At 42.6% G+C, this 27,751-nt stretch overlaps 2 protein-coding genes across 6 annotated transcripts in view; one reads left to right on the forward strand and one right to left on the reverse strand.

Annotated features, from left to right (window-relative positions):
• On the reverse strand, positions 1–27,119 carry DDX59 (DEAD-box helicase 59). 5 transcript variants are annotated; one of them, XM_033196258.1, is made up of 8 exons: positions 26,915–27,119; positions 23,427–24,244; positions 21,432–21,599; positions 16,324–16,413; positions 7,450–7,701; positions 5,647–5,799; positions 5,014–5,142; positions 1–488 (listed from the first exon to the last, which is right to left on the reverse strand). In XM_033196258.1, exons 2-8 carry the CDS (start codon positions 24,231–24,233, stop codon positions 225–227), a joined length of 1,863 nt encoding a protein of 620 aa, XP_033052149.1. In that variant the 5' UTR covers positions 24,234–24,244; positions 26,915–27,119; the 3' UTR covers positions 1–224. The 5 variants fall into 5 exon arrangements, with proteins under 5 accessions (XP_033052149.1, XP_033052153.1, XP_033052151.1 ...); XM_033196260.1 differs by lacking the exon at positions 26,915–27,119 and adding an exon at positions 26,439–26,652 and having other exon boundaries at positions 35–488; XM_033196259.1 differs by lacking the exon at positions 26,915–27,119 and adding an exon at positions 26,715–26,879 and having other exon boundaries at positions 37–488.
• The window catches only part of LOC117074070, a 40,274-nt gene continuing 37,157 nt past the window's right edge, over positions 24,635–27,751 (forward strand). The window contains exons 1-3 of the mRNA XM_033195303.1: positions 24,635–24,742; positions 26,478–26,538; positions 26,667–27,738. Coding sequence (XP_033051194.1) covers positions 24,635–24,742; positions 26,478–26,538; positions 26,667–27,409 — 912 coding nt within the window. The 3' untranslated portion in view covers positions 27,410–27,738. The remainder of the gene's footprint in view (positions 24,743–26,477; positions 26,539–26,666; positions 27,739–27,751) is intronic.

Consider the following 27,751-nt stretch of genomic DNA (forward strand, 5'->3'; position numbering starts at 1 on the left):
CAGAAGAGAAAAAACTGTATTTTATTTAATAATTCATTTTCTGGTGTTTTTAATTTATAAGAATTAAGAAGGGAAATAAATACAATATACTTATATAAATTTTATTAAATTAAAAAATATCTTAAATATATTTTTAATTCATGTACATTTCCATTTACGCAAACCATAAAGTAACAATTTTTGCTGACTATACACACAAAAAATTATTCAAGTGGCAGAGAAAATCATTTTTGAGAGTTACTTTTATCATGTTTTCTGATAATATCCATAAGATTAGCTCCTGTAACCAGATCATTCTGTGTCTGTTTATCTTTCTGTTGTTCCTTTCTCTTCTGGTCATGAAGGTATGGGGAATTTAACAACTGGGGGGGAAGAATGGATCCTGTGGGCTTTACTCGTTTTGCGATATCCCAGAAGAGTCTTTTTGAATTATTATTGATGAAAGTAATTGCTGTTCCATTTTGACCTAATCTTCCTACTCTTCCAACCTGAAATGAAATGCAAAGAACATTTTCAAGATGTCCATGTAAAATCTTAGTGTCTTTTTTTTTTTTTTTTTTTTTTTTTTTTTTGTTGAGACGGAGTCTCGCTCTGTCGCCCAGGCTGGAGTGCAGTGGCCGGATCTCAGCTCACTGCAAGCTCCGCCTCCGGGTTTACGCCATTCTCCTGCCTCAGCCTCCGAGAAGCTGGGACTACAGGCGCCCGCCACCTCGCCCGGCTAGTTTTTTGTATTTTTAGTAGAGACGGGGTTTCACTGTGTTCGCCAGGATGGTCTCGATCTCTGACCTCGTGATCCGCCCGTCTCGGCCTCCCAAAGTGCTGGGATTACAGGCTTGAGCCACCGCGCCCGGCCGTGTCTTTTGAAAGAAAATGAATACTATTACTTAAAGTAGCATTACTGGCCAGGTGCAGTGGCTCACGCCTGTAATCCCAGCACTTTGGGAGCCGAGGTGGGTGGATCACCTGAGGTCAGGAGTTTAAGATCAGCCTGGCCAACATGGCAAAATCATGTCTACTAAAAACATAAAAATTAGCTAGGCGTGGTGGCACACACCTGTAAATCCTAGCTACTTGGGAGGTTGAGGCAAACGAATCGCTTGAATCCAGGAGGCGGAGCTTGCAATGAGCCAAGATTGTGCCACTGCACTCCAGCCTGGGTGACAGAACAAGACTCCATTTCAAAAAAAAAAAAAAAAAAAAAAAAAGTAGCTTTACTAAGATTAACCTTCATCTAGACAGCATTTTTTGAATTATGCATCTCAATATATCTGTGAAATCAATTTAGTGGGCCGCCACCAGCATGTTAATGAAACAGACCAAAGAGAAAATAAGAGTGATCACATAAAATAAAAGTAAGTATCATTTGTGAAACCTGTGTTTTAGTTATATCTGTATGGGTGGTGTTTGGGGGTAATGACATAAAGATTTTTCTTATTGTAGGTGGGTTAAGGTCAAAAAATTTTGAAAGCTCCTGCATTAAGAGCAAGAGGACTATTTACTGCCAAGCCTACTTAAGAGGCCTTGAAATGTGAAATTTACAATAAATAATTTTTGCATAAAGTTACTTCTCTCTTTTTTTTGAGGCGGACTCTCACTCTGTTGCCCAGGCTGGAGTACAATGGTGCAATGTCGGCTCACTGTAACCTCCGCCTCCTGGGTTCAAGCAATTCTCTGCCTCAACCTCCCGAGTAGCTGGGATTACAGGCACCCGCCACCACACCTGGCTAATTTTTTGTATTTTTAGTAGAGATGGGGTTTCACCATCTTGGCCAGGCTAGTCTTAAACTCCTGACCTCGAAATCTACCCGCCTCAGCCTCACAAAGTGCTGGGATTACAGGCCCTGCTAGTAATTTCTCATTTTGAGAGAATTAAATGGACACAAATTTGTGGAGTATCAATAAGGCACAAAATCTACTTGTCTCCAAATAGATAGTGAAAATATACTAAGAAACTTTTCAAAAGAGGGGGAAAATACACAATCATGGTCAATTTCTGCTCCTTAACTGAAATGTAAAACTTAAAGTCTATATTCAGAAATATTTAAATGAATAGATGGCTTCTGCTAATACAGAGGGCATTTTTAACACTGTAAAAGAAACTTGTAAAAAAGTTGAGGGGAGGCCTCTAAGGAATGAGACAGGGGAGAAGAGAGGCAAGCAAATAGTGCTTTACAGTAACAGCATTTATTAACCTGACTTAATTAAATTACTGAATTGTTCCAATAAAAATAAAAATATAAAAAGTAGTTATTTATCTATAAAAGTCCACAGAAAAACAAGTAGAAATAAAAAAATTCAAAAAGACAAAGAAAAGATTATACAAACTAGCTTCAGGCTGGGCATGGTGGCTCATGCCTGTAATCCCAGCATTTTGAGAGGCTGAGGCAGGAAGATCACTTGAGGTCAGGATTCAAGACCAGCCAGGGCAACATAGCAATACCCCCATCTCTGCAAAAAATAGAAAAATTAGCCAGGTGTGGTGGCATGTACTTGTAGTCCCAGCTACTCAGGAGGCTGAGATGGAAGAATCACCTGAGTCCATGCACTCAAGGTTACAGTGAGCTATGACTGCACCACTGTACTCCAGCCTGAGCAACAGGAGACCCTGTCTCTTAAAAAAAACAAAAACAAAAACTTGCAAATCATGTTTTTGGTAAGTCTCCTAGAGTATACAAAGAACTTTTACAACTCAACAATAGAAACCCAATTTAAAAATGGACAAAAAATTTGAATAGACATTTCTCCAAAGAAGATACAAAATGATCAATAAGTACATGAATCATTAGTCATTAAAGAAATGCAAGTCAAAGTACAAGGAGGTTTAACTTCATACCCAGTAGCATAACTATAATAAAAAAGATAAGTGTTGATGAGGATGTGGGGAAATTGGAACCTTCATAAGCTGCAGGTGAGAAGGTAAAAGGGTGAAGCCATGTTAGCAAACAGTCTGGCAGTTCCTCAAAATGCTAAACACAGAGTTACTATATGACCCAGCAATTCTATTTGTAGGCATATGCCCAATAGAAATGAAAACATGTCCACACAAAAACTGGTGCATGAATGTTCACAGTAGCCTTATTCATAGCAGCCAAAATGTAGAAACAACCTAAATGTCTAGTAACTAATGAATAAACAAAGGTGGTATATCTACACAATAAAATATTTTTTTGGCAATTTAAAAAAATGAAGTACCGATACATACTATGATATGGATGAACCTTAAAAACATTATGCCAAGCAAAACAATCAACCCCTGTGGACTACTTAATTCTCTGATGTGCAGGTAAACGTGGTGGTACCAAAATAAACAGGGAAGTAGTGCTGTACCATTAAGTTTAATTAAAAATAAAAGTGACAATGCACTGAAGGCACTAACAGCGTTTCAGTGGGTGATTCTAGTAAATGTGGCATTCAGAGGTGATGTGAAGAACACTACAGACAGGCTTTACTTGGTGAAGCCTGAGAGGGAGGACAGGTAGCAGTCAGTGAGATTATGTGGCGCTGAGTGAAGGCTCTATTTCTGCTAGAGAGAGAAGCTATTGTTACCTTTGGCAGCAAAGAAAAGAAAGAAAACTTTCAAAAGTGAAAGACTAGAACAAATAAGGATACGAAGAGGAGATGAAGACAAGATTCCTTAAAAAAAAAAAAAAGGATCAATTTTATTTTGGCCAGATAAATCAACTTAAAACAATCTTTTTAAACAAAACTTTTTTATTTTTATAAAAGATCACTGATGATTATATGCTCACTGAAGAAAATAAGAAAAAGAAACAAAAATAAACCAAAAATTTATTACTTAAAAATTTAACATTTTTGGTTACTTACTTCTAGTTTTTTTATTTATTATTTTTTTTTAAGGCACTTTAGGTGTACTTTTAAAAACAAATTTAGTTTTTACACATATTTAACTTAAAAAAATTAGTTTATATACATACATATCTTTTTTTTTTTTTTTTTTGAGACAGAGTCTCGCTCGGTCTCCCAGGCTGGAGTGCAGTGGCCAGATCTCAGCTCACTGCAAGCTCCGCCTCCCGGGTTCACGCCATTCTCCTGCCTCAGCCTCCCGAGTGGCTGGGACTACAGGCGCCCGCCACCTCGCCCGGCTAGTTTTTTGTATTTTTTAGTAGAGACAGGGTTTCACCGTGTTAGCCAGGATGGTCTCGATCTCCTGACCTCGTGATCCGCCCGTCTCGGCCTCCCAAAGTGCTGGGATTACAGGCTTGAGCCACCGCGCCCGGCCTCTATATACATACATATCTTAAAAGCAGGCCAGGCGTGGTGGCTCATGCCTGTAATTCCAGCACTTTGGGAGACCAAGGCGAGAGGATCATTTGAGGTCAGGAGTTTGAGACCAGCCTAGCCAACATGATGAAATCCTGTCTCTACTAAAAATATAACAAGATTAGCCAGGTGTGGTGGTGGGCACCTGTAATCCCAGTTACTTGGGAGGCTGAGGCACAAGGATCCCTTGAACCTGGGAGGTGGAGGTTGTAGTGAGCTGAGATCACGCCACTGCACTCCAGCTTAGGTAACAGAATGAGACTCTGTCTCAAAAAAAAAAATCTTAAAAGCAAAAATATATATAGTTTTATACACTGCTTTTTTTGTTGGGGGGATGGGGGAATGAAGTCTCTGTCACCTAGGCTAGAGGGCAGTGGCGTGATCTCGGCTCACTGCAACCTCCACCTCCCAGGTTCAAGCGATTCTCCTGTCTCAGCCTCCTGAGTAGTTGGGATTACAGGCGCCTACCACCATGCCCGGCTATTTTTTTTTTTGTATTTTTAGTAGAGATGGGGTTTTACCATGTTGGCCAGGCTGGTCTGTGAACTCCTAACTTCATGTGATCCATCCATTTTGAGTGATCTGCCTGCCTTGGCCTCCGAAAGTACTGGGGTTACTGGTGTGAGCCACTGTCCTGGCTGATACTGCTTTTTTAAACTTGGTATCACATTGACAATGCCTTTCCCAATAAAACTCATAAACAAAATAGTGGTAACATATAAAGCTCCTTACCTGATGGACATACTCATCCATACTTGAAGGCATATCAAAATTGACAACCAGCCTCACACTGATCAAGTCTAGGCCTCGTCCCAAGACTCCTGTGCTCACTACAACTTCATAGTCTCCTTCGAGTAATCCCTTTCCAAAAAAGCAACAAAATTTATTATTCAGAATTTATTTTGTGTGGTTTTGTGTAATTCTGATAGCTTTTCTTTTTTCAATGCTTACTTCAATATTTTTGAAACAATATCTTTTCAATAAGTAAAGGTCATAGTATACCTGAAAAATGTATGCAGCTAAAATTCTCCCCAATCCCCATGGAATTTATTTTATTAATTTATTAAGGCAAACCTTTTCCAAAGGTGAATTACTGCCCTGCTCTACTCCAAACTGACCTGATTCAGAAATGGTAAGTTCTGAATTAGTAATCTATTCAGTATATATTCCCTAGAGAACAGGCTATTGCTCCCCAAATCAAAAGCCTGAGCAAGAGAACATTAACTTCATGGTAACCACTTGTTTGATGGTCTTGTAGTCATTAAAAGATGGTCTGCTATAAAAAACAGCTGTAATATGGTGTCTCTTGAAAATGAGGCAGAACAGATTTATAGAAAACAGAATATAGAATGTTGGGTGTCAAACCTTCAATATGTTTTTCCTTTCTATTTGCGACTTCTCTGAATGTATAGATATGCTTTTCAGCCCTGTGATTTTCTGAACGGCTTCACTCAAAAGATCTGCTCCTAGTTTGCAGTCCACAAATACTAACACTGGAGGTTTAAAGAGTTTCTTATCCTGAAAAATTAAAAACATATATCAAAAATTATCCATATAACATAATTTACAATGGGAAGTTTTTCTGAATGATTATCACAAGCTAGTTATCAGTAGGTTTATAAATATTGTTAGGAAGGAGGCTGGGCGTGGTGGCTCACCCCTGTAATCTCAGCGCTTTGGGAGGCTGAGGTGGGCAAATCACAAGGTCAGGAGTTCGAGACCAGCCTGGCCAACATAGTGAAACTCCATCTCTACTAAAAAATACAAAAAATCAGCTAGGCGTGGTGGCAGGTGCCTGTAACCCCAGCTACTCAGGAGGCTGAGGCAGGAGAATCGCTTGGACCTGGAAGGTGGAGGTTGCAGTGAGCTGAGACCATGCTATAGCACTCCAGCCTGGCCAACAGAGCGAGACTCCATCTCAGAAAAACAAAAAAAAACACAAAAAGAAAAAAAGGCATATTGTTAAAATAAGTGTTTTAGTTAAAATATGTACAAACAGAAGCCAGTCTATTGCACCTCTTAATTTTCCATCACTTAATACTGCAAGAGTAATTCAAACATTTTAAGTGCAATTAATGTAGTTCTACATGCTGCTAATAAGTCAATACCAACCATATTTAACTTAATATTTTTTTTTTTTTTTTTTGAGAGGGAGTCTCGCTCTGTCACCCAGGCTGGAGTGAAGTGGCGTGATCTCGGCTCACTGCAAGCTCCGCCTCCCGGGTTCACGCCATTCTTCTGCCTCAGCCTACCCAGTTGCTGGGACTACAGGCGCCCGCCACCACACCTGGCTAATTTTTTATATTTTTAGTAGAGACGGGATTTCACTCTGTTAGCCAGGATGGTCTCTATCTCCTGACCTCCTGATCTGCCCGCCTTGGCCTCCCAAAGTGCTGGGATTACAGACGTGAGCCGCCGCGCCTGGCCCAAGTTAATACTGTTTATAAGTAACTATGCTTGCACATATCACCCACTCAACAAATTTCTGTTTACATTAGTAACAGTTAAAAAAAATTCTCAAGGACAGACTAGCCAAGAAATACCTTGCCCCTACCTTATATGTAAGTCTTCTAACATTTTTTATTTTTATTTTTTTTTTTGAGACAGAGTCTTGCTCTGTCCTCCAAGCTGGAGTGCAGTGGCGTGATCTCGGCTCACTGTAACCTCCACTTGTGGGTTCACGCCATTCTCCTGCCTCAGCCTCCCGAGTAGCTGGGACTACAAGCGACCGCCACCATGCCTGGCTAATTTTTTTTTTGCATTTTTAGTAGAGACGGGGTTTCACCGTGTTAGCCAGGATGGTCTCCACCTCCTGACTTCATGACCCACCCGCCTAGGTCTCCCAAAGTGCTAGGATTACTGGCATGAGCCACCATGCCCGGCCTTTCTAAAATATTTTAAAAGGAGAACATATTCCTTAGGAATAATCTTGATATTCAAATATATTTCTATAATAAGGCAAAGAAAACCCAACCCTGTATCTATCCAACATGTTTTCCCAAATAGCTATTTATTTGATTCTCACAGAATTCTAAGGTAGGTAAAGCAATTTATTAGTAAATACCTTTGTCAAATTCCCCGAAAGTTGAATCTAAAAATCATTCTCTTAAGAGCTATGAAAAATGCAAACACAATCCATAAAACATGGTTAACTGTTTTACTACTCACATTTAAAATTTCAAATAATTTTTTCTTTTTGGCTGGGTCTTCTACCCACAAAATAATCTGACGTACACTGGCACAAGGTAGGTTCTTTTCTCCAGTGATAATTCTCACAGGATTATGCAGAAGCTGGCTTGCTAGTTGCTCTATGCTAGTTGGAATTGTGGCTGAAACCAAAATGGTCTGATAATCATTAGGAATGTTTTCCAAAATGTCAAGCACTTGCTGTTGAAAGCCCATCTTTAACATGGTATCAGCCTAAAATAAAATTGTATTAAAGTTAGTCTTGTTTGACATTAAAATCCAGAACCACCCCCTAAAAAGACTGATATAACTAACAACATAAAAATTTAAAATTCTTAAATACAAAACTATACCACAATGTCAAGAGAACTGGGAAAACGTTTATAAAAAATTATAAACTGTGTAACTAAATGTTTACAATGATATACAAAGACTGTTATTATTGGCATTATTAATAGTAGTAAAAAGCTATACACATTCTAAATATTCATGAGTAGGGGATTTGCTAAATTATGGTAGATCCATATGACACTATGCTGTCAAGAAAAATGATCAGCAAGCCCTTTATTAAATAATGAATGACTGCTAGGTAAAAAAAAAAAAAAAAAAGCAAAGTACAAAATATTATGTGTAACAAGATACCTATTTATGCTACAAAAATATTATATGTGTATACACTCAAGAAACTTAATTCTAACACCAGGGAGAAGGCTGGAGGGCTTTAAGGGAGGCAATTCCACTTTTAGTTTTTTGCAAAGTTGTTTTTAACCATGCACACAGATTATGCTTATAATAAAATATTATTTTAAATAAAAATAAATGTTAGGTGCTGCTATGGTCTGAACTGTGGTGACCCCCCCCCCCCAAATTCATATATTGAAATCTAACCCACAATGGTAGTAAGAGGGGAAGCCTTTAGGGGGTGATTAAGTCATGAAGGCTCCACCCTTATGAATGGAATTAGTGCCCTTCTAAAAGAGGCTGGATGGAGCTGTGTGTGAGGATGCAGCAAGAGTGTGCCAGTGCCATCTTTGAAGCAGAGAGCAGGCCCTCGCCAGACACTGAATCAAGGTTAGCGCTTTGATCCTGGACTTCCCAGCTTCAAGAACTGTGGGAAAAAGTTCCTGCTGTTTATAAATTACCCAGTCTAAGGCATTTTGTTATAGCACCAGGAATGGACTAAGACAGAGGCTTTCACTTCTATTTTTCTGTACTGTTGGTTTGTTACAACCATGAATTACCAAGCAAATAAAAAAAATTTTTTTTAAAGTTAGTGCTGCCATTAAAAAAAAAAAAAAAAGATTAAGGCTATCTTGAGTTGCAAATACAATCCAGTTGTCTATAATTTGGGAACAATGAAGTATTTAAATCTTTTTTTTCCCCTTCTGAGCCTTGATTCAGGATAATTCTTTTAAACTATTAAGGCATTGTGGGTGTTTGTTTTGAGACAGGGTCTTGCTCTATCGCACAGGCTGGAGTGCAGTAGCATGATTCCAGCTTGTTGGAACCTTAAACTCCTGGGCTCAAGAGATCCTCCAGCTTCAGCCTCCTAAGTAGCTGGGACTATAGGCACAAGCCAGGGCACCCAGTTTGGCATTGTATTTTTAAGTGCCCACTAATGTGCTGACATCCATATTAAAATTTGAACATTAATTTTACTATTATTCAGTGGAAAAAAAAATTGTCACCCAGGTTGGAGTGCAGTGGTGCCATCTTGGCTTACTGTGCAACCTCCCAGGCTCAAGCCAGCCTCCCACCTCAGCTTTCCAAATAGCTGGGATTACAGGCACATGCCACCACACCCATCTAATTTTGTATTTTTAGTGGAGGTGGGGTTTTGCTATGTTGCCCAGGCTCCACCCCCATTTTCTAACATGTCTTTATTTTTTTATTTTTTATTTTTTTTGAGATGGAGTCTCGCTCTGTCGCCCGGGCTGGAGTGCAGTGGCCGGATCTCAGCTCACTGCAAGCTCCGCCTCCCGGGTTTATGCCATTCTCCTGCCTCAGCCTCCGGAGTAGCTGGGACTACAGGCGCCCGCCACCTTGCCCGGCTAGTTTTTTAGTATTTTTTAGTAGAGACAGGGTTTCACCGTGTTAGCCAGGATGGTCTCGATTTCCTGACCTCGTGATCCACCCGTCTCGGCCTCCCAAAGTGCTGGGATTACAGGCTTGAGCCACCGCGCCCGGCTCTAACATGTCTTTAATGTGCACAGATTATTCAACAGATGTTATTCAAAATGCAGAGTGGGCCATAAAAAGCATTTTTTTTTTTTTTTGTTTGAGACAGGGTCTTGCTGTGTCACCAGGCTGGAGTGCAGTGGTATAATCATGGCTCACTGCAACTTCTGCTTCCTAGGCTCAAGCGATCCTCCTGCCTCAGCCTCCTGAGTAGCTGGGATCACAGGTGGGACCACAGGCACGTGCCACCATGCCAGCTAATTTTTTTTTTTTTTTTTTTTTTTTGCAGAGACTAGGTTTCCCCATGTTGCCCAGGCTGGTCTTGAACTACTAGTCTCAAGCAATCCTCTCGCCTTGACCTCCCAAAGTGCTGGGATTACAGGCATGGGCCCCTGCACCCCAGCATCTCCTGATTTTTCTCCTCCCTCACTAGCTACTCTGAGCCTCGTTTCTCTTCTCTCAATCCCTATACACTGGGGAGCCCCATGGGCTGGGTCACAGGCTTCTTCCTTCCCCATCTGTGCTCTCTCCTCAGATGAGATCAACAAATTCCACGGCTCTGAATACCACGCATGCATCAAAGACTCCCAAAATCATATCTCAGGCCACAACTGCTTCCCCGAACTCAAGTGGTAGAAACTATCTGCCGACTTAACATCTCCACTTGGTTCCAACAGGCCCCTCAAGTTCAACACATTCAAAACAGAAGTTTCTATTTCCTTCCTGCCAAACCCACTTCTATCCCAGAACACATCCCAGGAAACCAGCGCCATCAGAAACTCTTATTTCATCTCCTCTCTTCACCACCTGACCCTGACTCCATTAATCATCCTGTCAACCCACTAGCACACCCCAGAGCTGGTCCCTTCTCCCAGCTCATACTTGCAAGACTGCTCGCAATCCTGTCACCCCCATCCCACAACCAATTCTCCTCAAGGAACCAGATTCTTCTAAAATATACATCAGATCTTCATCCTCCTCTGCTTAAACCCTCCAATGGTTTCCCATCACACTTAGAATAAAATCCAACTTCTAACTATGACTAAAAAGTCTTACAAGTTCTCATCTTTGTCCACTTCTCCATCTCCTAGCACTCTCCCCTCACTGCCCGTGACTCTGCCACATCAGCTTTCCTTCTGTTCCCAAATACCTCACGCTTGCTCCCCTGTTGAAAGTCTTCCTGGCTGAAAGTCTTCCCTCCAGATGAATCTCTGCATGACTGGCTCCTTCTCATTCAGATCTTAGCATAAACGTCATCTTCTCAGACAGCTCTCCTTGACTCCCAATCTAAGGTAATCCCCCCACCCGGTTGCCACTGCCATATCGCCTTGTGTAAGTACATTTATTACAGCTCCACGAGACAGCTCATGTGTCTCATTTTCCACTGTATTCTCAAAACCAACAAGTGTCAGCACATGAAAAGCCCTAACAACGTATTTTGTAAATAAATGAACACTCACTAATTCTAAGCACTAAATAAGCACCTACCTATATGTCAGGCAACTTACTAGTCAATGTGGCCCAAACCTCTCTGAAGATAAGAATCACCTGAAGGCCGGGCGAGGTGGCTCAAGCCTGTAATCCCAGCACTTCAGGAGGCCGAGGCGGGTGCATCACGAGGTCAGGAGATGGAGACCATCCTGGCTAACACAGTAAAACCCTATCTCTACTAAAAATACAAAAAATTAGCCGGGCGTGGTGGCAGGCGCCTGTAGTCCCAGCTACTCGGGAGGCTGAGGCAGGAGAATGGCATGAACCCGGGAGGCGGAGCTTGCAGTGAGCTGAGACCACGCCACTGCACTCCAGCCTGGGTCGGGGGTGGGGGGGGAAGAAATCACCTGAGGGAGAAAAAAAAAAAAAGGATCACCTGGAATGAGTTTTTAGAAATTTCTGGCTACAACTCACACCTACTGAATCAGAATATCCAAGTGAGAGGTCTGGTCTTGTCTGATGTTCACTGAACAAGCCAGGTGACTCTTATAATTAAGGAAACTTGGGCAAACACTGTGCTAAGAAAAAATTTTAAAAATCTATGCACAGTTCAACAGAGCAGAGAGAAACAAAGGCCTAAAATCTGACAGGGGGAGTGAAGGATTTCAGAGTTACTAACAGATAAAGAAGGAAGAGCAGGTAGAAAGGATGGGAGAGAATTCTAGGCCAAAGGACAGGTATGACAGAAGAACGGAGGGTCGCAAAGCAGATCATTTCAAAGGAATTATCTGAGTTTTCACCTCTGACTATTCTTGCATCTTCACCCTCCTCTTGAAACAGTGGTTCTCTCTTCTTCAAGGATATTATTCATTCTCAGTTCCTCTCTGGCGTCTCAAGCAGCTTTTTACTGACTCATCTTCAAACTCCACAAGGCAGGCCCTTAGCCCCAGCCTGTTTCTGCTCATTTCTAACTTGTCTCCCTTAGAGAAACCATGCGTTTCATGGATTCTGATGCCTATTTTATTTTTAAAAATTTTATTGGCAGCCTCCTGAGCCACAAAAGGTTCAGAGGGACTTCCCAATGCCTATTTTAGATCTTCAGAGTACTACCCCTTAGTTCATCATTTGCAGGAAATTCACCATGTCTAAAGCCAAACTCAAACATTACTACCAAGACCCAGATTTGCTCATATGTCCTTTTTAAAATAAAAGGCACAACTATAACTGATGGAGTCATCTCTATTGCCTTCTTCCTCTCTCATCCTCAGGCATCAGAAGACGCACGAGTGACTCTTGGATTTGGCCTGTGACTCCTACTGCCTCCACCCTGTAAACCCTCACCCCTGTCTGGATTGCTGGCTGCTCTGTTTTAGATTCTTTCATTTCTCCTGTACCAAGCAGCAGGGTAACCTCTTAAACCACTACTCAATAATTTAGAAAGCCTCACTGTCTCCCACATCAAATCCAAATTCCTCTGCCTTCCTGTCCAGGCCCTCTGTAATTTGGCCCCACCCTAACAACCCAATTTTACCTCCTATTATTTCTCAGGAAGAATTCTTCAAGCTGGTGGTCTCTTCTCTGCCCCCTGCACACATGCACTTGGACTTTCTGACTCTGCTTATGTTGGCCCCTTCACTTGGAACAGTTGATACATCCTCTTGTTTTCTAAATCTTTTTCCATCTTCTGAAGCCCAGGTCAAATCCCATTACCTCCGAGAAGCCATTTTTTGCAGTGCTAATACATTTACTCTCATTTTTCCTTCTGACCTTATTTCTCCTGAACAATTAGCATATCATATACAGTCCTTTTTTTTTTTTTTTTTTGAGACGGAGTTTCACTCTTGTTGCCCAGGCTGGAGTGCAATGGCGCAATCTCGGCTCACCTCAACCTCCGCCTCCTGGTTCAAGCAATTCTCTTGCCTCAGCCTCCCGAATAGCTGGGATTACAGGCATGTGCCACCACGCCCAGCTAATTTTGTATTTTTAGCAGAGATGGGGTGTCTCCATGTTGATTAGGCTGGTCTCGCACTCCCGACCTCAGGTGATATGCCTGCCTCAGTCTCCCAAAGTGCTGGGATTACAGGTGTGAGCCAATATGCCCAGCCATACAGTCCAATTTTTTCACTAGTATCTTCTATCAGCCATTGGCAAACTACAGTTCTGGGGACAAATTTAGACCTTTACCTGTTTTTGTAAATAATGTTTTATGGGAACCCCGTCACACCCATTCACTTTCATACCATCTACATTTGTATCGAGTAGTTGCCACAGAGACTATACAGCCCCCAAAGCCTAAGATATTTACCATTTGGTCCTTTACAGAAAGTGTTTGCCAACCTCTGGCCTACATCATGTTAGTACTTTTGTATCTCCGTACACATGATAATGTTCTTGCCTTTACTTCAGTATATGTATCTTTTCTCTCCAACACGATTTCAGCACCTTGTAGGCTTGAATGCTATTCAAAACTTCTCCGTGATGCCATCCAAACTTATCCAGAATTGGTCAATTTGTACCTAAATAATACTACTGTACTGACTGCAGTTTCTGTATATAACTGATTCTGTTGTTTACCAGCTCATTTCCCCTCTAGATCACCCAGAAACCATATTCCTTAAATGCCAAGGAATGGGACACAGGCTGCACATACAGGCACTTGATAGACGTTTGCCGAAAGAATACTTCCCTTGTACCATAATGGTGAGCACAGCACTAAAGTGTCTCATGAAGCCTCGTTAGTGGAAGAAAATGAAAATGCTGTAAAGAGAAGTGAGGATGAGGCAGGGTGCAGGGGCTCACACCTGTAATCCCAACACTTTGGGAGGTCAAGGCAGGAGGATCACTTGAGCCCAGGAATTCAAGACCAGCCTAGGCAACACAGCAAGACCCCATCTCTAAACAAATTTGAAAAACAAAGAGAGAAGTGAGGATGAATGGAACCTAACCTTAAAATCCATATAAGAATTACTTCGGGCCAGGCGCGGTGGCTCAAGCCTGTAATCCTAGCACTTTGGGAGGCCGAGACGGGCGGATCACAAGGTCAGGAGATCGAGACCATCCTGGCTAACACGGTGAAACTCCGTCTCTACTAAAAACTACAAAAAACTAGCCGGGCGAGGTGGCGGCGCCTGTAGTCCCAGCTACCTGGGAGGCTGAGGCAGGAGAATGGCGTGAACCCGGGAGGCGGAGCTTGCAGTGAGCTGAGATCCGGCCACTGCACTCCAGGCTGGGTGACAGAGCGAGACTCCGTCTCAAAAAAAATAAATAAATAAAATAAAAAATAAAAAATAAATAAATAAAATAAAAAAAAAAGAATTACTTCGCAGGCCAGGTGCGGTGGCTCATGCCTGTAATCCCACCACTTTGGGAGGCTAAGGTGAGCAGATCACTTGAGGCCAGGAGTTTGAGACCAGCCTGGCCAACATGGTGAAACTCTATCTCAACTAAAAATATAAAAATTAGCCAGGTATGGTGGCACATGCCTGTAATCCCAGCTACTCGGGAGGCTGAGATACAAGAATCACTTGAGCCTAAAAGGTGGAGGTGGCAGTGAGCCAAGATCATGCCATTGCACTCCAGCCTGTGTGACAGAGGGAAACTGTCTTAAAAAAAAAAAAAAATTACTTCTCCAGCTCGTAAGATGGGGAGAATTTAAGAACATGGGGCTTATCAACAAAGGGAAGCCCAGTGATGTTCAGGGTGACAGTATGTCTAATGATAATCAGATGCAATAAGTCAGTTCTACCAAATGGCCGCGTCAGAAAACTGCTGACTTAGCAGTAGCAGGACTCTTCAGTCTATAAGACATTTTTGGGCGGATGTGGTGGCTCACGCCTGTAAGCTCAGCACTTTGGGAGGCCGAGAAGGGTGGATCACCTTAGGTCAGGAGTTCAAGACCAGCCTGGACAACATGGTGAAACCCTGTCTCTACTAAAAACACAAAAAGAAAGTTAGCTGGGCACGGTGGCAGGTGCCTGTAATCCCCCAGCTACTCAGGAGGCTGAGGCAGGAGAATTGCTTGAACCCGAGAGGTAGAGGTTGCAGTGAGCCGAGATTGTGCCATTGCACTCCAGCCTAGGCAACAGGAGCTAAACACTTTCTCAACAAAAAATAAAAAAAGACATTTTCACCATCATTCTTCATCCTTGCCATAGCTCTAGAAGATTAACCAGCTTGCCTAAGATCTCATGGGAGGTGGAGTAAATGTTCAAATATTGATCTTGTGGGTACTGGCTACGTGTTCTATCCTACTGCTACTTACTGGGGCCCACGGAAGGCAGGCTAAGACACCATCACTGGTCAGCACCGAGCACCCCACATTTGTGATCACTGCTGGGTAATGCCAGGCCTCTGCTCTGTCACTGCTGGTAAGACATCTGGGAAGATGCATGTGCCCTGCAGGCAGAAAAGGCACATGCCCAGGGTGGGCTGGCACACAGTCCTATGTTCCCTTGGCAGAATATCACCGAGCAACAACACTTTTACTTCATCTTATTAAGCAGGCCAAAATTATAAAAATGCCTCTATAGTATATGTAACATAGAAAATCAGGACCACAGATGCCTACGTCCACACAGAAAAAAAAAAAAAATTAAAGGCCATCTGCTGGGCACGGCGGCTCATGCCTATAATCCCAGTACTTTGGGAGGCCAAGGCAGGAGGATCCCTTGAGCCCAGGAGTTCAAGACTAATCAGCCTGGGTAATATAGTGAGACCCCATTTCTACAAAAACCAAATTAGCCAGGCATGGTGATATGTGTGCCTGTAGTCCCAGCTACTCAGGAGGCTGAGGTGGGTGGATCACTTGAGTGTGGGAGGTTGAGGCTGCAGTGAGCTGTGTTTCCGTCACTGCACTCCGGCTTGGGTGACCTGAGCAACAGAGCAAAACCCTGTCTCATTACCTGACACTGACTATTTTTGCAAACAAACAATAGTAAGCATCAAATGCTTAAAAAAAAAACAAACAAAAAACAACTTACTATTGAGAATAGGGTATGTATTGAATTTGTGTTTTCTGTCAATTAGGAAAAGACAGCTCTGGTGTAATTTTAGTGTAGTACGCATTATGATAGCTTCAGCGCTACACAGGAAACAGCTTAAGAACCACTGCTGCAATGCTTTAAAAGTCCCTGAGGTTTTTTTTTTTTAGAGAGAGAAAATGTCCTGAATATACAATGAAATTATATAACTATACTTTCCCTAAATTGTGTAAAATCATGTAACCGTTTTTCAAACACCACTACTTACTTCATCTACTACAACAATCTTTATACCACAGAGTTCTACAGAGCTCTGCTTTATTATATCCAGAAGTCGCCCAGGGGTTGCTATGATAACCTGAATAAAAGAGAATAAGCAAATTTAAAAAATTGGTAATAGCCATTTTCATTCATTCATTCCATACTGATTGAGCGACTAATATGTACCAGACACTGTGTTAAACACTCAGAATTCAGTGATGAATAAGTCAGACATAGTCTCTGCTCTCATGAAACCTGTAACACAAAGAAAGAAACAGATAAAACAAGAAAGTACTCATGAGATAAATATACTATGCCATAATTGGAGGGACCTATCCAGTCCTACCCAACACACAGGTCAAACCTAAAGAATTAGTGGGCATGAGCAAGGTGAGGAGTGATTAAGGAGAGAGAAAAGTATCTATGACATTCCTAAGGCTGGGAGGCCAGTGAAGTTTCCAAATGGAGAGGGACGGGGAGAATGGGGCAGGCTGAGGCAGGCACCAGGAAGGGCCTTGTAGGCAGTTTGATTGATATTGTTCTGTAAACAAGTGAAAATTCCGTAACATCTTTGGGCTTTTTATTTCATTTTTAAATTAAGAGGTTGGGCAAAGTGATTTCTAAGGTTGCTTAAGGATCTTAACAATTTTATAATATGTTAGTGGCTAACAATGGGGGCGCTTTTTTTATATATATAATCTCGCTCTGTCACCCAGCAGGAGTGCAGTGGCACAATCACGGCTCACTGCAGCCTCAACTTCCCCAGCTCTAGGGGTCTTCCTACCTCAGCCTCCCAAGTAACTGGGACTACAGGCATGCCACCACATCTGGCTAATTTTTTGACTTTTTTGTAGAGACAAGGTCTCTATGTTGCCCAGACTGGTGTCAAACTCCTGGGCTCAAATAATCCTCCCGCCTTGACCTCCCAAAGTGCTGTGATTACAAGTGTGAGCCACTGCATTCAGCTTATTTTTACCTTTTTTTAAACAATAAGGAAAAATGCTTTAATACCAATCACATCTCCCCTTTGCTTCTATGCTACCATTGGCCAGTATTTAACTTCTACTTTATTTTGAAACCCACAGGTTGTTCATTATGATTACTGTTTCATTCAATGTTTCCTGAGATTTACCCACATGCTTACTATTTCCTTGGCTGCCATTGTTTCCATCCTACACCCTCCTTTCTGGCACAATCTTCTTTGTCTGTAGACTACCTTAGTTTTAAAGTTCTCTTACATGGTGTATTGGTAGTAACTTTCTCAGTTTTGTTTATTTGAAAAGCTTTTTTATTTTGCCCTTGCTCTTGGAGGGCAGCTTTGCTGAACAGAAAGGTTTTGGTTATTTTTTCTCAGAGGGCACCTGGGAGGGAGCTCAGGCTGGTGAGAGGGGTGGGAGTGACAGGTGGGCAGCCCTGCATGGGGTGCTGCAGCCTGAGGGGCTGAGGACAGTGCAGGGTGGAGTCTGTGAGGTGAGGAAGGCATTGCTGTGGGAGGGGCGGTGCTGATGGTGGGAGGTGGGCTCCATAGAGGATAATTGGTCAAATAAATAAATAAATAAATACGAAAGGAAAATGAGTGGCAGGTTTCTGTCAGTTATAAACATGAATGAATCCTGTTGTATTGAATTGGAATTGGAAGTATTAACATGAACTCACGGTCTCATGGTTTCTAATAAATACAGATACAGAAAAACACACACTTGGATATCCAGCTGACCCTTGAACAACATGGATTTCAACTGTGTGAGTCCACTGAAACATATCAATTTCAACCAAATACAGATCAACAATACTCAGGTTCAGCAGGGCCGACGGCAGGATCGAAGTATGCAAAGATTTTGGTACATATGCAGGGGATCCTGGAACCAATCCCCGGCAGATGCTGAGAGCTGTATTCCCTAGCTCTATCCACTGGGAGGTCCTAGAAGCAGTGATAGTCCAATAGCAATCAACATACACAGCCCAGAACTTTCTTTTTAAATGCTATCCTCTAGTAAAAGAAACCAGGGCTCCTTGGAGAAGGCATGATTCCAGGGCTGGGGCAGGGAAAGAAAAATGTAAGCATGGAACATCTTCTTTAGATAGAAAGTAAGGAAGACTCAAAGAATGATGGAGATCTGAACAAAGGACATAGAAACCAACTTGAAGGTGCTTCCACTGGACAGACAGAGATCAACTGGAGCATCAAAACAAATAATGATAACAGATTATAAACCTCTGAATAACAGGAAGCCGTGAGTCCATACAGATAGAAATAAATATATACATAAATTCAAAGTGTGGTGAAGAATGAGAAATTTACATTTCAAAGTACATCTCAGAGTACTCTCCCCAAAATATTTACTAAACTCAAAGGGGAAAAAAATAAACTTTACAACTACTTTACAGATCCTATCACCAGGAAAAGGACACACTGATACTGTGTGCAACCTAAAAGGATGCAATGAAAAAAACAAAGCATCTCTTCTGTGATATCCCTGTCAAAGACATGTAACTTGAATCTAATCAGTTGAGGGATGTTCTTCAAAGTAAGTAGCTTATAAACCTTAAAAGGGCCAAGATTATGAGAAAAAAAAGGAAAGATGGAGGAACCGTTTCAAATTGAAGGAGATGACAAAGACATGACAACTAAATGCAACATGTGATTCTGAACTGGATTCTTGTGCTATAAAAAGTGATGGAACAATTATAAAAATGTGAATGGGGACAGAGGAGTAGATGATACCAATATTAATTCCTGATGTGATATAATGTATCAACGTGACACTGTTTGGAGCTGTGTTCCCACTCAAATTGCACGTCGAACTGTAATCCCCAATGTGGATCTGAAGGGAGGTGATTGGATCATGGCAGCTATTTCTCATGGTTTAGTACCCTTCCCCCTGGTGCTGTCATGATAGTTACTGTGAGATCTAGTTGTTTAAAAGTGTGTAGCACCTCCCACTCTCTTTCTTCCTCCTGCGCTGGTCATGTGAAGCTCCTTGCTCCCCCTCTGCCTTCTGCCATGATTGGAAGCTTCCTGAGGCCTCCTCAGAGGCAGAAGCCACTATGCTTCCTGTATAGCCTGCAGAACCATGAGTCAATTAAAGCGCTTTTCTTTATAAATTACCCAGTCTCAAGTGTTTCTTTATAGCAGTGCAAGCATGGACTAATACACAATGTTAATTTCCTGATTCCGTAATTGTATTACGGTTATGTAAGACAATGTCCTTGTTTGTAATAATCATACTGTAAAGTATATGGGGGTGAGAGGGCATCAAGTCAGCAAGTTACTTCCAAAAGGTTTGGGAGGGAAAAAAAGTTCCATTTATTCTACTTACCACCTTTCTTTAAGTTTGAGATTGTTTTTTTAAAAAACGTGTGCTTTGGGAGGCCGAGGCAGGTGGATCACCTGAGTTCAGGAATTCAAGACCAGCCTGGTCAACATGGTGAAACCCTGTCTCTATTAAAAATACCAATGGGTGCAGCACACCAACATGGCACAAGTATACATATGTAACAAACCTGCACGTTATGCACATGTACCCTAGAACTTAAAGTATAATAAAAAAACTAAAAAATAAAAAATAAATAAAAAAAAAAAAAAAACAAATAGACATGTTTCTACTTCTCTTATTGTAATATGGGCCTGTTACAGTTTCTTATGAATACAAATTTTTTTATTAAAAAAAATACCAAAAATTAGCTGGGAATGGTGGTGGGCGCCTGTAGTCCCAGCTACTCTGGAGGCTGAGGCAGGAGAATCGCTTGAACCTGGGAGACAGAGGTTGCAGTGAGCAGAGGTTGCGCCACTGCACTCCAGCCTGGGTAACTGGAGACTAATACCAATATGTTAACATACTTTTTTTTAAGAATTGGAATGCAAGCTTAGTTTAAAAGCTGTTAGAAGTTCGCAGCTACTTATCCATTTGAATTATAATGTTATCCATTCTTTGCAATGAAAATAAATTTAATGCAGAGGTTGATATGAGACTGCAGTTAAACGCCATTAACCCAACTTCAAATTTGATGCCCATCAAAAATACTTGTATTGTTTACTTTATAAATACATATTGCTGAATTTATAATTTGGTATTGATACCACCTTTATCTGTTTTATATCCTGGAGGTCCACCTTAAAAAAGCACTGATCCAATATCCCATTAATTATCAGCCTCTAATTTCTTAAAACAACATTTTATAGGCTTTAAATCTGTCAGATACATCTGATTTGACCTTCAAAAGATTCCAACATGAAAGGCTGATATTCACCCATAGAAGTTGTCCAATACTGCAGGAGCTTCATCCCAGCTGGTACTGCTGCCCCAGCCCCTGGAGTGCCCTTCCCCAACTCCTGCCAACCCAGCTCCTCCCCTGGGTCGCCAGGGCCTCCCTACCAACCTAGCTCCTCCCCTGGGTCACCAGGGCCTCCCTACCACCTCAGTTAACTATAACAGTTAATGCCCAGAAGACCAAGGGGCCTTGAGGACCCAGTTCCTGCACCAAAGCTGCAGTCTACTTTGATTGGTCAGCATCTGTGCCAAACCTTCCATTAAACATTTTCATTTTAAAGGCAGGTATCTTCAGCTACCCATTCAAACTTAAGAAAACTGAAGCCCACGGAAGTGAAGTAACTTATCTATGGCCATGCAGCTACCAGACCACATTGCTTTTACATACTTTTACATATCAGAAAATACAGACTACGCGTAACAGCATGGCTAAGGAAGGAGGAAAGACAGGTAAATCAAGGTATCAATTTTGGCAACTACTATTTATTAGCTATAGATCCTTAGATAAACCCCACCTTTCTGAGATTCAACTTCTCAACTATAAAACATGGACTAGGGATTATGCCAACCCACCTTCAGAAGTAAATGTGATGCTTAAATGAGATAATGCATGTGAGAACATTCAACAGCCTTTGGCATATAACGGGCACTCAATAAATTGTGTTTCTTTCCCTTCCTATATAAAACAAACTTAAAAAACAAAAACAACCCTCAGGCTTACTTGGTAAGAATTTAAAGGCTCTCTACAATCATACTTTTAAAAGTTCTTCAAGGGGGAAAATAACTGTAGATCCTGTATTGCTTACAAAACTTTTCAAAGACATTGTATGAAATCAGTGCTTACCTTAACAAGTTGTTGCAGACGATAAAGCTGTGGGGGTAAGGGTAAGCCCCCCACAAGAAGCACGGTTTTCATGCGTGGCAGGCCACTCATCAATTCTTTAGCTTGTCTCTCTATCTGAATGGCTAACTCTCTGGTTGGTGTAAGAATGAGTGCAGATGGAGTTTTGCTCTGCAAAGATGTGAAAAACAAGTTTAAAAACACCAGCAATTAATTCCTGCTGATATGAACTAAATCTTCACAAGGATTCCAGGAACATGGCCCTTTTAAAGTGTTCCCAACTGGATATGAGTCCTCCTGCCTTCTGCTTGCTGCAGACTTTTTTCCTCCAAAACCATCATAAATTAAATCCATTTCTCACATAACACAGAATACAATGAAAGATCAAAATTGGGGCTGGGGAGAGGTGTCCACAGTAACCAAGGTGAGAAAACTGAAGGTCTGCTCCTAGTTCATTGGACTCTGTAATCTACAGTCATCCTCCTCTGAAGAGAGAACCCAATAGTCACCATGAAAATCTGGTAAAAGCTGGCATGCTACCCTTGGTCTTTCCCTCTTAGCTCTCTTGTGGATTCACTTCTTTCTTTGTCCATATAACTTACATATATACCCACATTCTATTTCGGGCTTTATGGCTCTATTTTGGTCTTCCAGCATGTGTGACCTATATTTTAAACAATCTAGCACTTTGTTTTCCTCACACTATCTTCTACTACTCTTTAGTTTTCCAATTTTTTTCTCCTTTATCTTTCCTCTCTTTGCCCACATTTTTTTTTTTTTTTTTTTTTTTGAAACAGAAATTCGCTCTTGTTGCCCAGGCTGGAGTGCAATGGCACAATATCGGATCACTGCAATCTCCGCCTCCGGGGTTCAATCAATTCTCCTGCCTCAGCCTCCCGAGTAGCTGGGATTACAGGCATGCGCCATCATGCTCGGCTAATTTTGTATCTTTAGCAGAGATGGGGTTTCTCCATGTTGACCAGGCTGGTCTTAAACTCCAGATCTCAGGTGATCCACCCACCTCGCCTTCCCAAAGTGCTGGGATTACAAGCGTGAGCCACTGTGCCCCGCCTTGCCCACATTTTTTACTTACTTCCCTTCCTGCCATACTTCATACTTCACAAGTTCATCAGTACTTGGGAAACAGTAATTACTCAAAATGTTTGTTAAACTAATTATATGTGAAAGTGCTCTATACACTATAAACTAACAAGTAAGGTATGGTAGTGATTATTTTAAGATGAACCATAGATCACATTTAAGAGTATATTTTGACGCTGGGTGCGGTGGCTCACGCCTGCAATCCCAGCACTTTGTGAGGCTGAGGCGGTTGGATCACCTAAGGTCAGGAGTTCGAGACCAGCCTGACCAACAAGGAGAAACACCATCTCTACTAAAAATACAAAATTAGCCGGGTGTGGTGGTGCATGCCTGTAATCCCAGCTACTCAGGAGGCTGGGGCAGGAGAATCACCTGAACCTGGGAGGCGGAGGTTGCAATGAGCCGAGATTGTGCCATTGCACTCCAGCCTGGGGAACAAGAGTGAAACTCGAGGGTCTCCAAAAAAAAAAGCGTATTTTGAAACTCTATGATGTGTTCCACCTTCGGTATAAATCAGTTTCTTCGAAATACAAAATCCAAGGAGACTAAACCGACGTACAAACTGCTGCTCGTCTGGTCAGCTGGATCTTTTCCCCCTCAAATCCAAAGCTTATTCTGGTAACAGAAAAACTGTTAAAAACAAAATGTTTTGTAAGGAAGCAAGTTTTTAGATCCTCAATAAAGAGATCTCTGGTTCAATTTAATACAAGAAAAATTTCCTGAAATTATGTTTTCGTACAAACTACTATCAGAAGCAAAATCACTACAGGCACTAGTGACTAAAATTCCAAATATTTAGTTTTAGTTTGCAATTTTAATACAGTTAAGAATGAAACTTGGTAAATACCTCACTTGTTTCCAAGAATAACACATGTGAACTCTATTATTAATACTTACCTCGAATAAAGCTCGCATGATAACAGGAAGAAGAAAAGCAGCTGTTTTTCCTGAGCCAGTATCTGCACTGGCCAGAATGTCTCTTCCCAGAAGTCCCACAGGAATCATCTGCATTTGAATGGGGGTTGGCACCTCATAGCCTGATTTCTTCAAGTTGTGATCCAAGACCTCAGGGAAACTACAATGTTCAAAGTCAATAATGGGCCTAGTGACTTCTTGCCCTTGAACTAAAATTCCCAGCTGCTGTTTAAGATTTTCAATCTGGTCTTCCTGAAGGTTCAAAATAAAGGGGTGCTCTTTGTAGACATAGGAAGCATTCAGTGGAGACTCTGGCTCAGAATCAGCCTTCTGTGGATTGCTGAGTTTTGATTTTTCTTCCTTTTCCTTTACTTGCAGAAGATGTTTCGCTTTACACTCCAAACTACACACATCTTCATCTGTCTTATCACAGATATACTCTCCGTAACGACCACAGACAACACAGACGGGTTCCCCCGGCTCTGCCCAGCGCTGTGTTTTGGAAAATGATTTAACAGGCTCTTCAGAAGGATGGCTGTCCTTCGCACCCTGCTCGGGACTTACTGAATGAACCTCTGCCAACTGGCCACCTGGGCTGGGGAAAGGGCACGATTCGCTGCTGTGCCTGTCTGGTGTTGCGGTTGCTTCTGTAACTAGAGCATCAGCGGAAACATCTCTGCTTTTGTCCGACTGAAGGTCTTCTGGGTCTGATTTAATTATCTTAGCCACACAACTTTTGCCATCATCATTAGCGTGCCTCTTGATTTTTAAAGATCTTGGAACAAACATCCTTCAATATTCTGTTAAGGAAATTATATAATGAGATTTATTGTACCATTAATAAAGTTACATATAAAGCACCATATGATTAATGGCCAGGCGTGGTGGCTCACCCCTGTAATCCCAGCACTTTGGGATCACGAGGTCAGGAGTTTGAGACCAGCCTGGCCAATATGGTGAAACCCCGTCTCTACTAATAATACAAAAATTAGCCAGGCATGTGCCTGTATTTCCAGCTACTCGGAAGGCTGAGGCAGAACAATCTCTTGAACCCAGGAGGCAGAGGTTGCGGTGAGCCAAGACTTCACCATTGCACTCCAACCTGGGTGACACAGACTCCATCTCAAAAAATAAATAAGTAAATAAAGTACCATGTGATTATCACAGAATCAGCCTAGCATCCTGCGGCTATGCCTGAAAGGAACAGTGGACATCATGACACTCTTTATATCAAGCTTTTCTTCCATTTGCCAGCGTCCCCTGATGAAGAGATGGAGTCCTCTTCCTCACACATAGCAGTGTGGAAACACTGCACACCGCTCAACATAGCGTTGTACACATGGTCTATTTCCGTTTACTGATTATTTGCACTTTTAAGTATCAGATATTATAGAAATTTTGGGGTAAATCCTTCTATTATAGCATCAAAAAAGAAAACAGGAGAAATACTTCACAATTAAAATCTTTAAAATCAAAACCACAAATCATAGAGAAAATGCTATTTTCATAAGTAACACTCTGTTATTATATGCCAAGCACAATGCTTCACCTAATCTTCACAACAACCATGTAAAGCGGTTAGCATTACCTAATATATATGCACAGATATTTTTTCATTATGCTATACTATGTAGATTACATAGACTAATATACATATAGCATAATGGAAAAATAATATAGTAATATACATAACATAGCATAATGAAAAATCGTGTGTGTGTATAAAACACATTATACACACTTAGAAGAAACTGAGCCACTTAGAAATTAAGTGGTTTGTCCAGGCTCACACAATTTTTTTTTTTTTTTTTGAGACGGAGTCTCGCTCTGTCGCCCAGGCTGGAGTGCAGTGGCGCGATCTCGGCTCACTGCAAGCTCTGCCTCCCGGGTTCACGCCATTCTCCTGCCTCAGCCTCCGGAGTAGCTGGGACTACAGGCGCCCGCCACCACGCCCAGCTAATTTTTTGTATTTTTAGTAGAGACGGGGTTTCACCGTGTTAGCCAGGATGGTCTCAATCTCCTGACCTCGTGATCTGCCCGCCTTGGCCTCCCAAAGTGCTGGGATTACAGGCGTGAGCCACCGCGCCTGTCGTGCTCGCACCATTCTTAAGTGTTACAGCCCTGGCACTCTGGATCCAGAGCACAAACTCTCAACCATATGAGGACTAAGCTCTAATTTTTTATCTTACCCAAATTCCTTTCTAAGAGGTCTGGAGAGTCATGGCCTATAAACCATAAATTCTTATCAGATGGGTTTTATTTAACCCAGTACATAGTGACTTACTTTCCAATCTGACTCTGGCATAACAAGGAAGAAAATAAACATGTTTTACCCCAAAATATATTTCCTTGCCATACCTTAAAACTCCCCTGCAAAGTCTGCTGTAGGAAAAACCCGCATTTCATAGAGAATTCCCTTCCCCTCTTTGTTTTCCTTCCTTCCCAGATCCAGGAGATAACCAACTAAGAGCCAGGAACCCTTTTAAGTCCAATATAAAACAATTTACAACCTGCTCTCTCTAAAGTCTGCTATCTAAGAGCTTCCTCTGCACAATAAAACTTGGTATTCACAATCCTTTTAACTTTAGCCTGAACATTCTTTTTTATAACCTCAACCGTCAACCAGATAATGTTTAAATTTACCTATAGCCTGGAAGCCCCGGCTTTGAGTTGCCTTTCTAAACCAAACCAATGTATTTCTTAAATGTATTTGATTGATGTCTCACGCCTTCCTAAAATACATAAAACCAAGCTGTACCCCAACTGCCTTGGGCACATGTTCTCAGGACCTCCTGAGGACTGTCACTGGCCATGGTCGCTTGTATTTAGCTCAAAATAAATCTCTTCAAGTATTTTTCTGAGTTTGATTTTTTTCATCAACCCCGATCTATACCTATTTACACCAAAAACATATCTTTGCAAAATTACAGTGATTGGGAAGACTTTTAACCTAATCTGGGGAGTATCAAATATCCTAACAAATGTTCTTCTTACAAAAATTCTTTGTTTAAACTGCCAGATTCCAACTTCCAGAAAAATTCCAAAAGAAATGCAACTGTACGTGGGCTGGCGGGCAGCGCAGTGACGGCTCTATGTGAGCAGGAAAAAGCTTGGAACTCAAGTCTTCCAATGGCGAAAGGGAACGTGCTCCCGCTGGGCGGGCGGGCAGCTGCGCAGCCTCCAATTCTCGCCAACGCCCCCCGCACCCCCGCATATTGGCAGGCCCTCCCCTCGGGCGTTGCCTCCCACCCACGCCCGGCGGCACCGCACCCCGAGGCGCTTCACATCATGGAGCTGCTAAGAGACGGGCGGGGCTCCGGTTCCGGCTAGAGGCCTGGGACACCGGGAACTCTAAGGACGCGAAGGGGACCGCTCAGAGGCAGCCGTTCTCCCGCCGCGGCCTAGCGGCTGGGGTCCAGGAGAAAGGGCAGCAGGACGGCCAGGGGCCCGGGCTTCCGGGGCATGCTCACCAGCGCAGGCCTGAGGCCGCGTCCGCTCCCGCTCGGGGCCGGCTCCCCCTTCCAGGCTCCAGGCCAGGCTTCCGCCCGGCAAGCCCTGACCCGCTTGTCAGGACTGCGGCCCGGGACTGGTGGTGCGGAGCGGAGCGCAGAATCCACTTCTCCGGGTTTTGGGAGGGGGCCGCAGCCCGCTTTCCGGGCGGTGGGGAGGCGGGGCCACCGTGGGGGCAGAGCTCGGCTGGAGCCGGCAGTGGCTTGGGAGGGAGGGATGAGGAGAGGGGCGGGAAGGCTCCTCGCGTTTTCCACGCCCCCGCCCGGCTCTGGGCTGGCGGTAAATCTCGGAACTGGTCGGGACTGGGCGGATTCTGGACGGAGGGGCGCGTTTGGGAATTTGGAAGAATTTACGTAATCGAGTGGGCTGGGACTGGTGGAAAAGAGTCGGAACGTACGCAAAGCAGCAGCAGGGCGGCGCGGGGGCCTGGCACCCTTAGAAAGTGGGAAGTGTGAGTGTAAAAGGGAGGGGCACTTCTTCCCGTTGGGCCCAAAAACCCTTTTCTGGCTTTAGCTAGTGGAGCCACTCAAAATTCAAACAGAGTCAGCTTGTTGTGGCGTATTTGATATGCTGGATAATATTTCCTGCACCACCGCACCCCTCCCCCCCAGCCCCAACACCAACAAGAAAGTAACACAAGTCACGGTTCTTGGTCCTTGTGGGCTGACATTTCCCTGTTTTGCCAATCTCTGGAGCCACGTGTCCCAAGCAGTTTGTAATTGAGAAGTGATGGGGGAGAGGAGACAGCATGGGAGAGGAAGGAGGGAAGCCAGCTTACATTCAGGTGCCTTAAGTAA

This window comes from Trachypithecus francoisi, unplaced genomic scaffold (assembly GCF_009764315.1).
Source record: "Trachypithecus francoisi isolate TF-2019V2 unplaced genomic scaffold, Tfra_2.0 Lachesis_group5, whole genome shotgun sequence".
NCBI classification, from domain to species: Eukaryota; Metazoa; Chordata; class Mammalia; order Primates; family Cercopithecidae; genus Trachypithecus; species Trachypithecus francoisi.

Bases quoted from the DNA above. Each gene is read 5' to 3' on its own strand.
- DDX59 (XM_033196258.1), bottom strand. From the start codon at position 24,233: ATGTTTGTTCCAAGATCTTTAAAAATCAAGAGGCACGCTAATGATGAT. The intron at 7,702-16,323 runs GTAAGTAGTGGT...ATTTTATTTTAG, and splicing joins AGATTGTTGTAGTAGATGAA to GCTGATACCATGTTAAAGAT. The intron at 489-5,013 runs GTAAGGAGCTTT...ATTTCATTTCAG, and splicing joins TGGATGAGTATGTCCATCAG to GTTGGAAGAGTAGGAAGATT.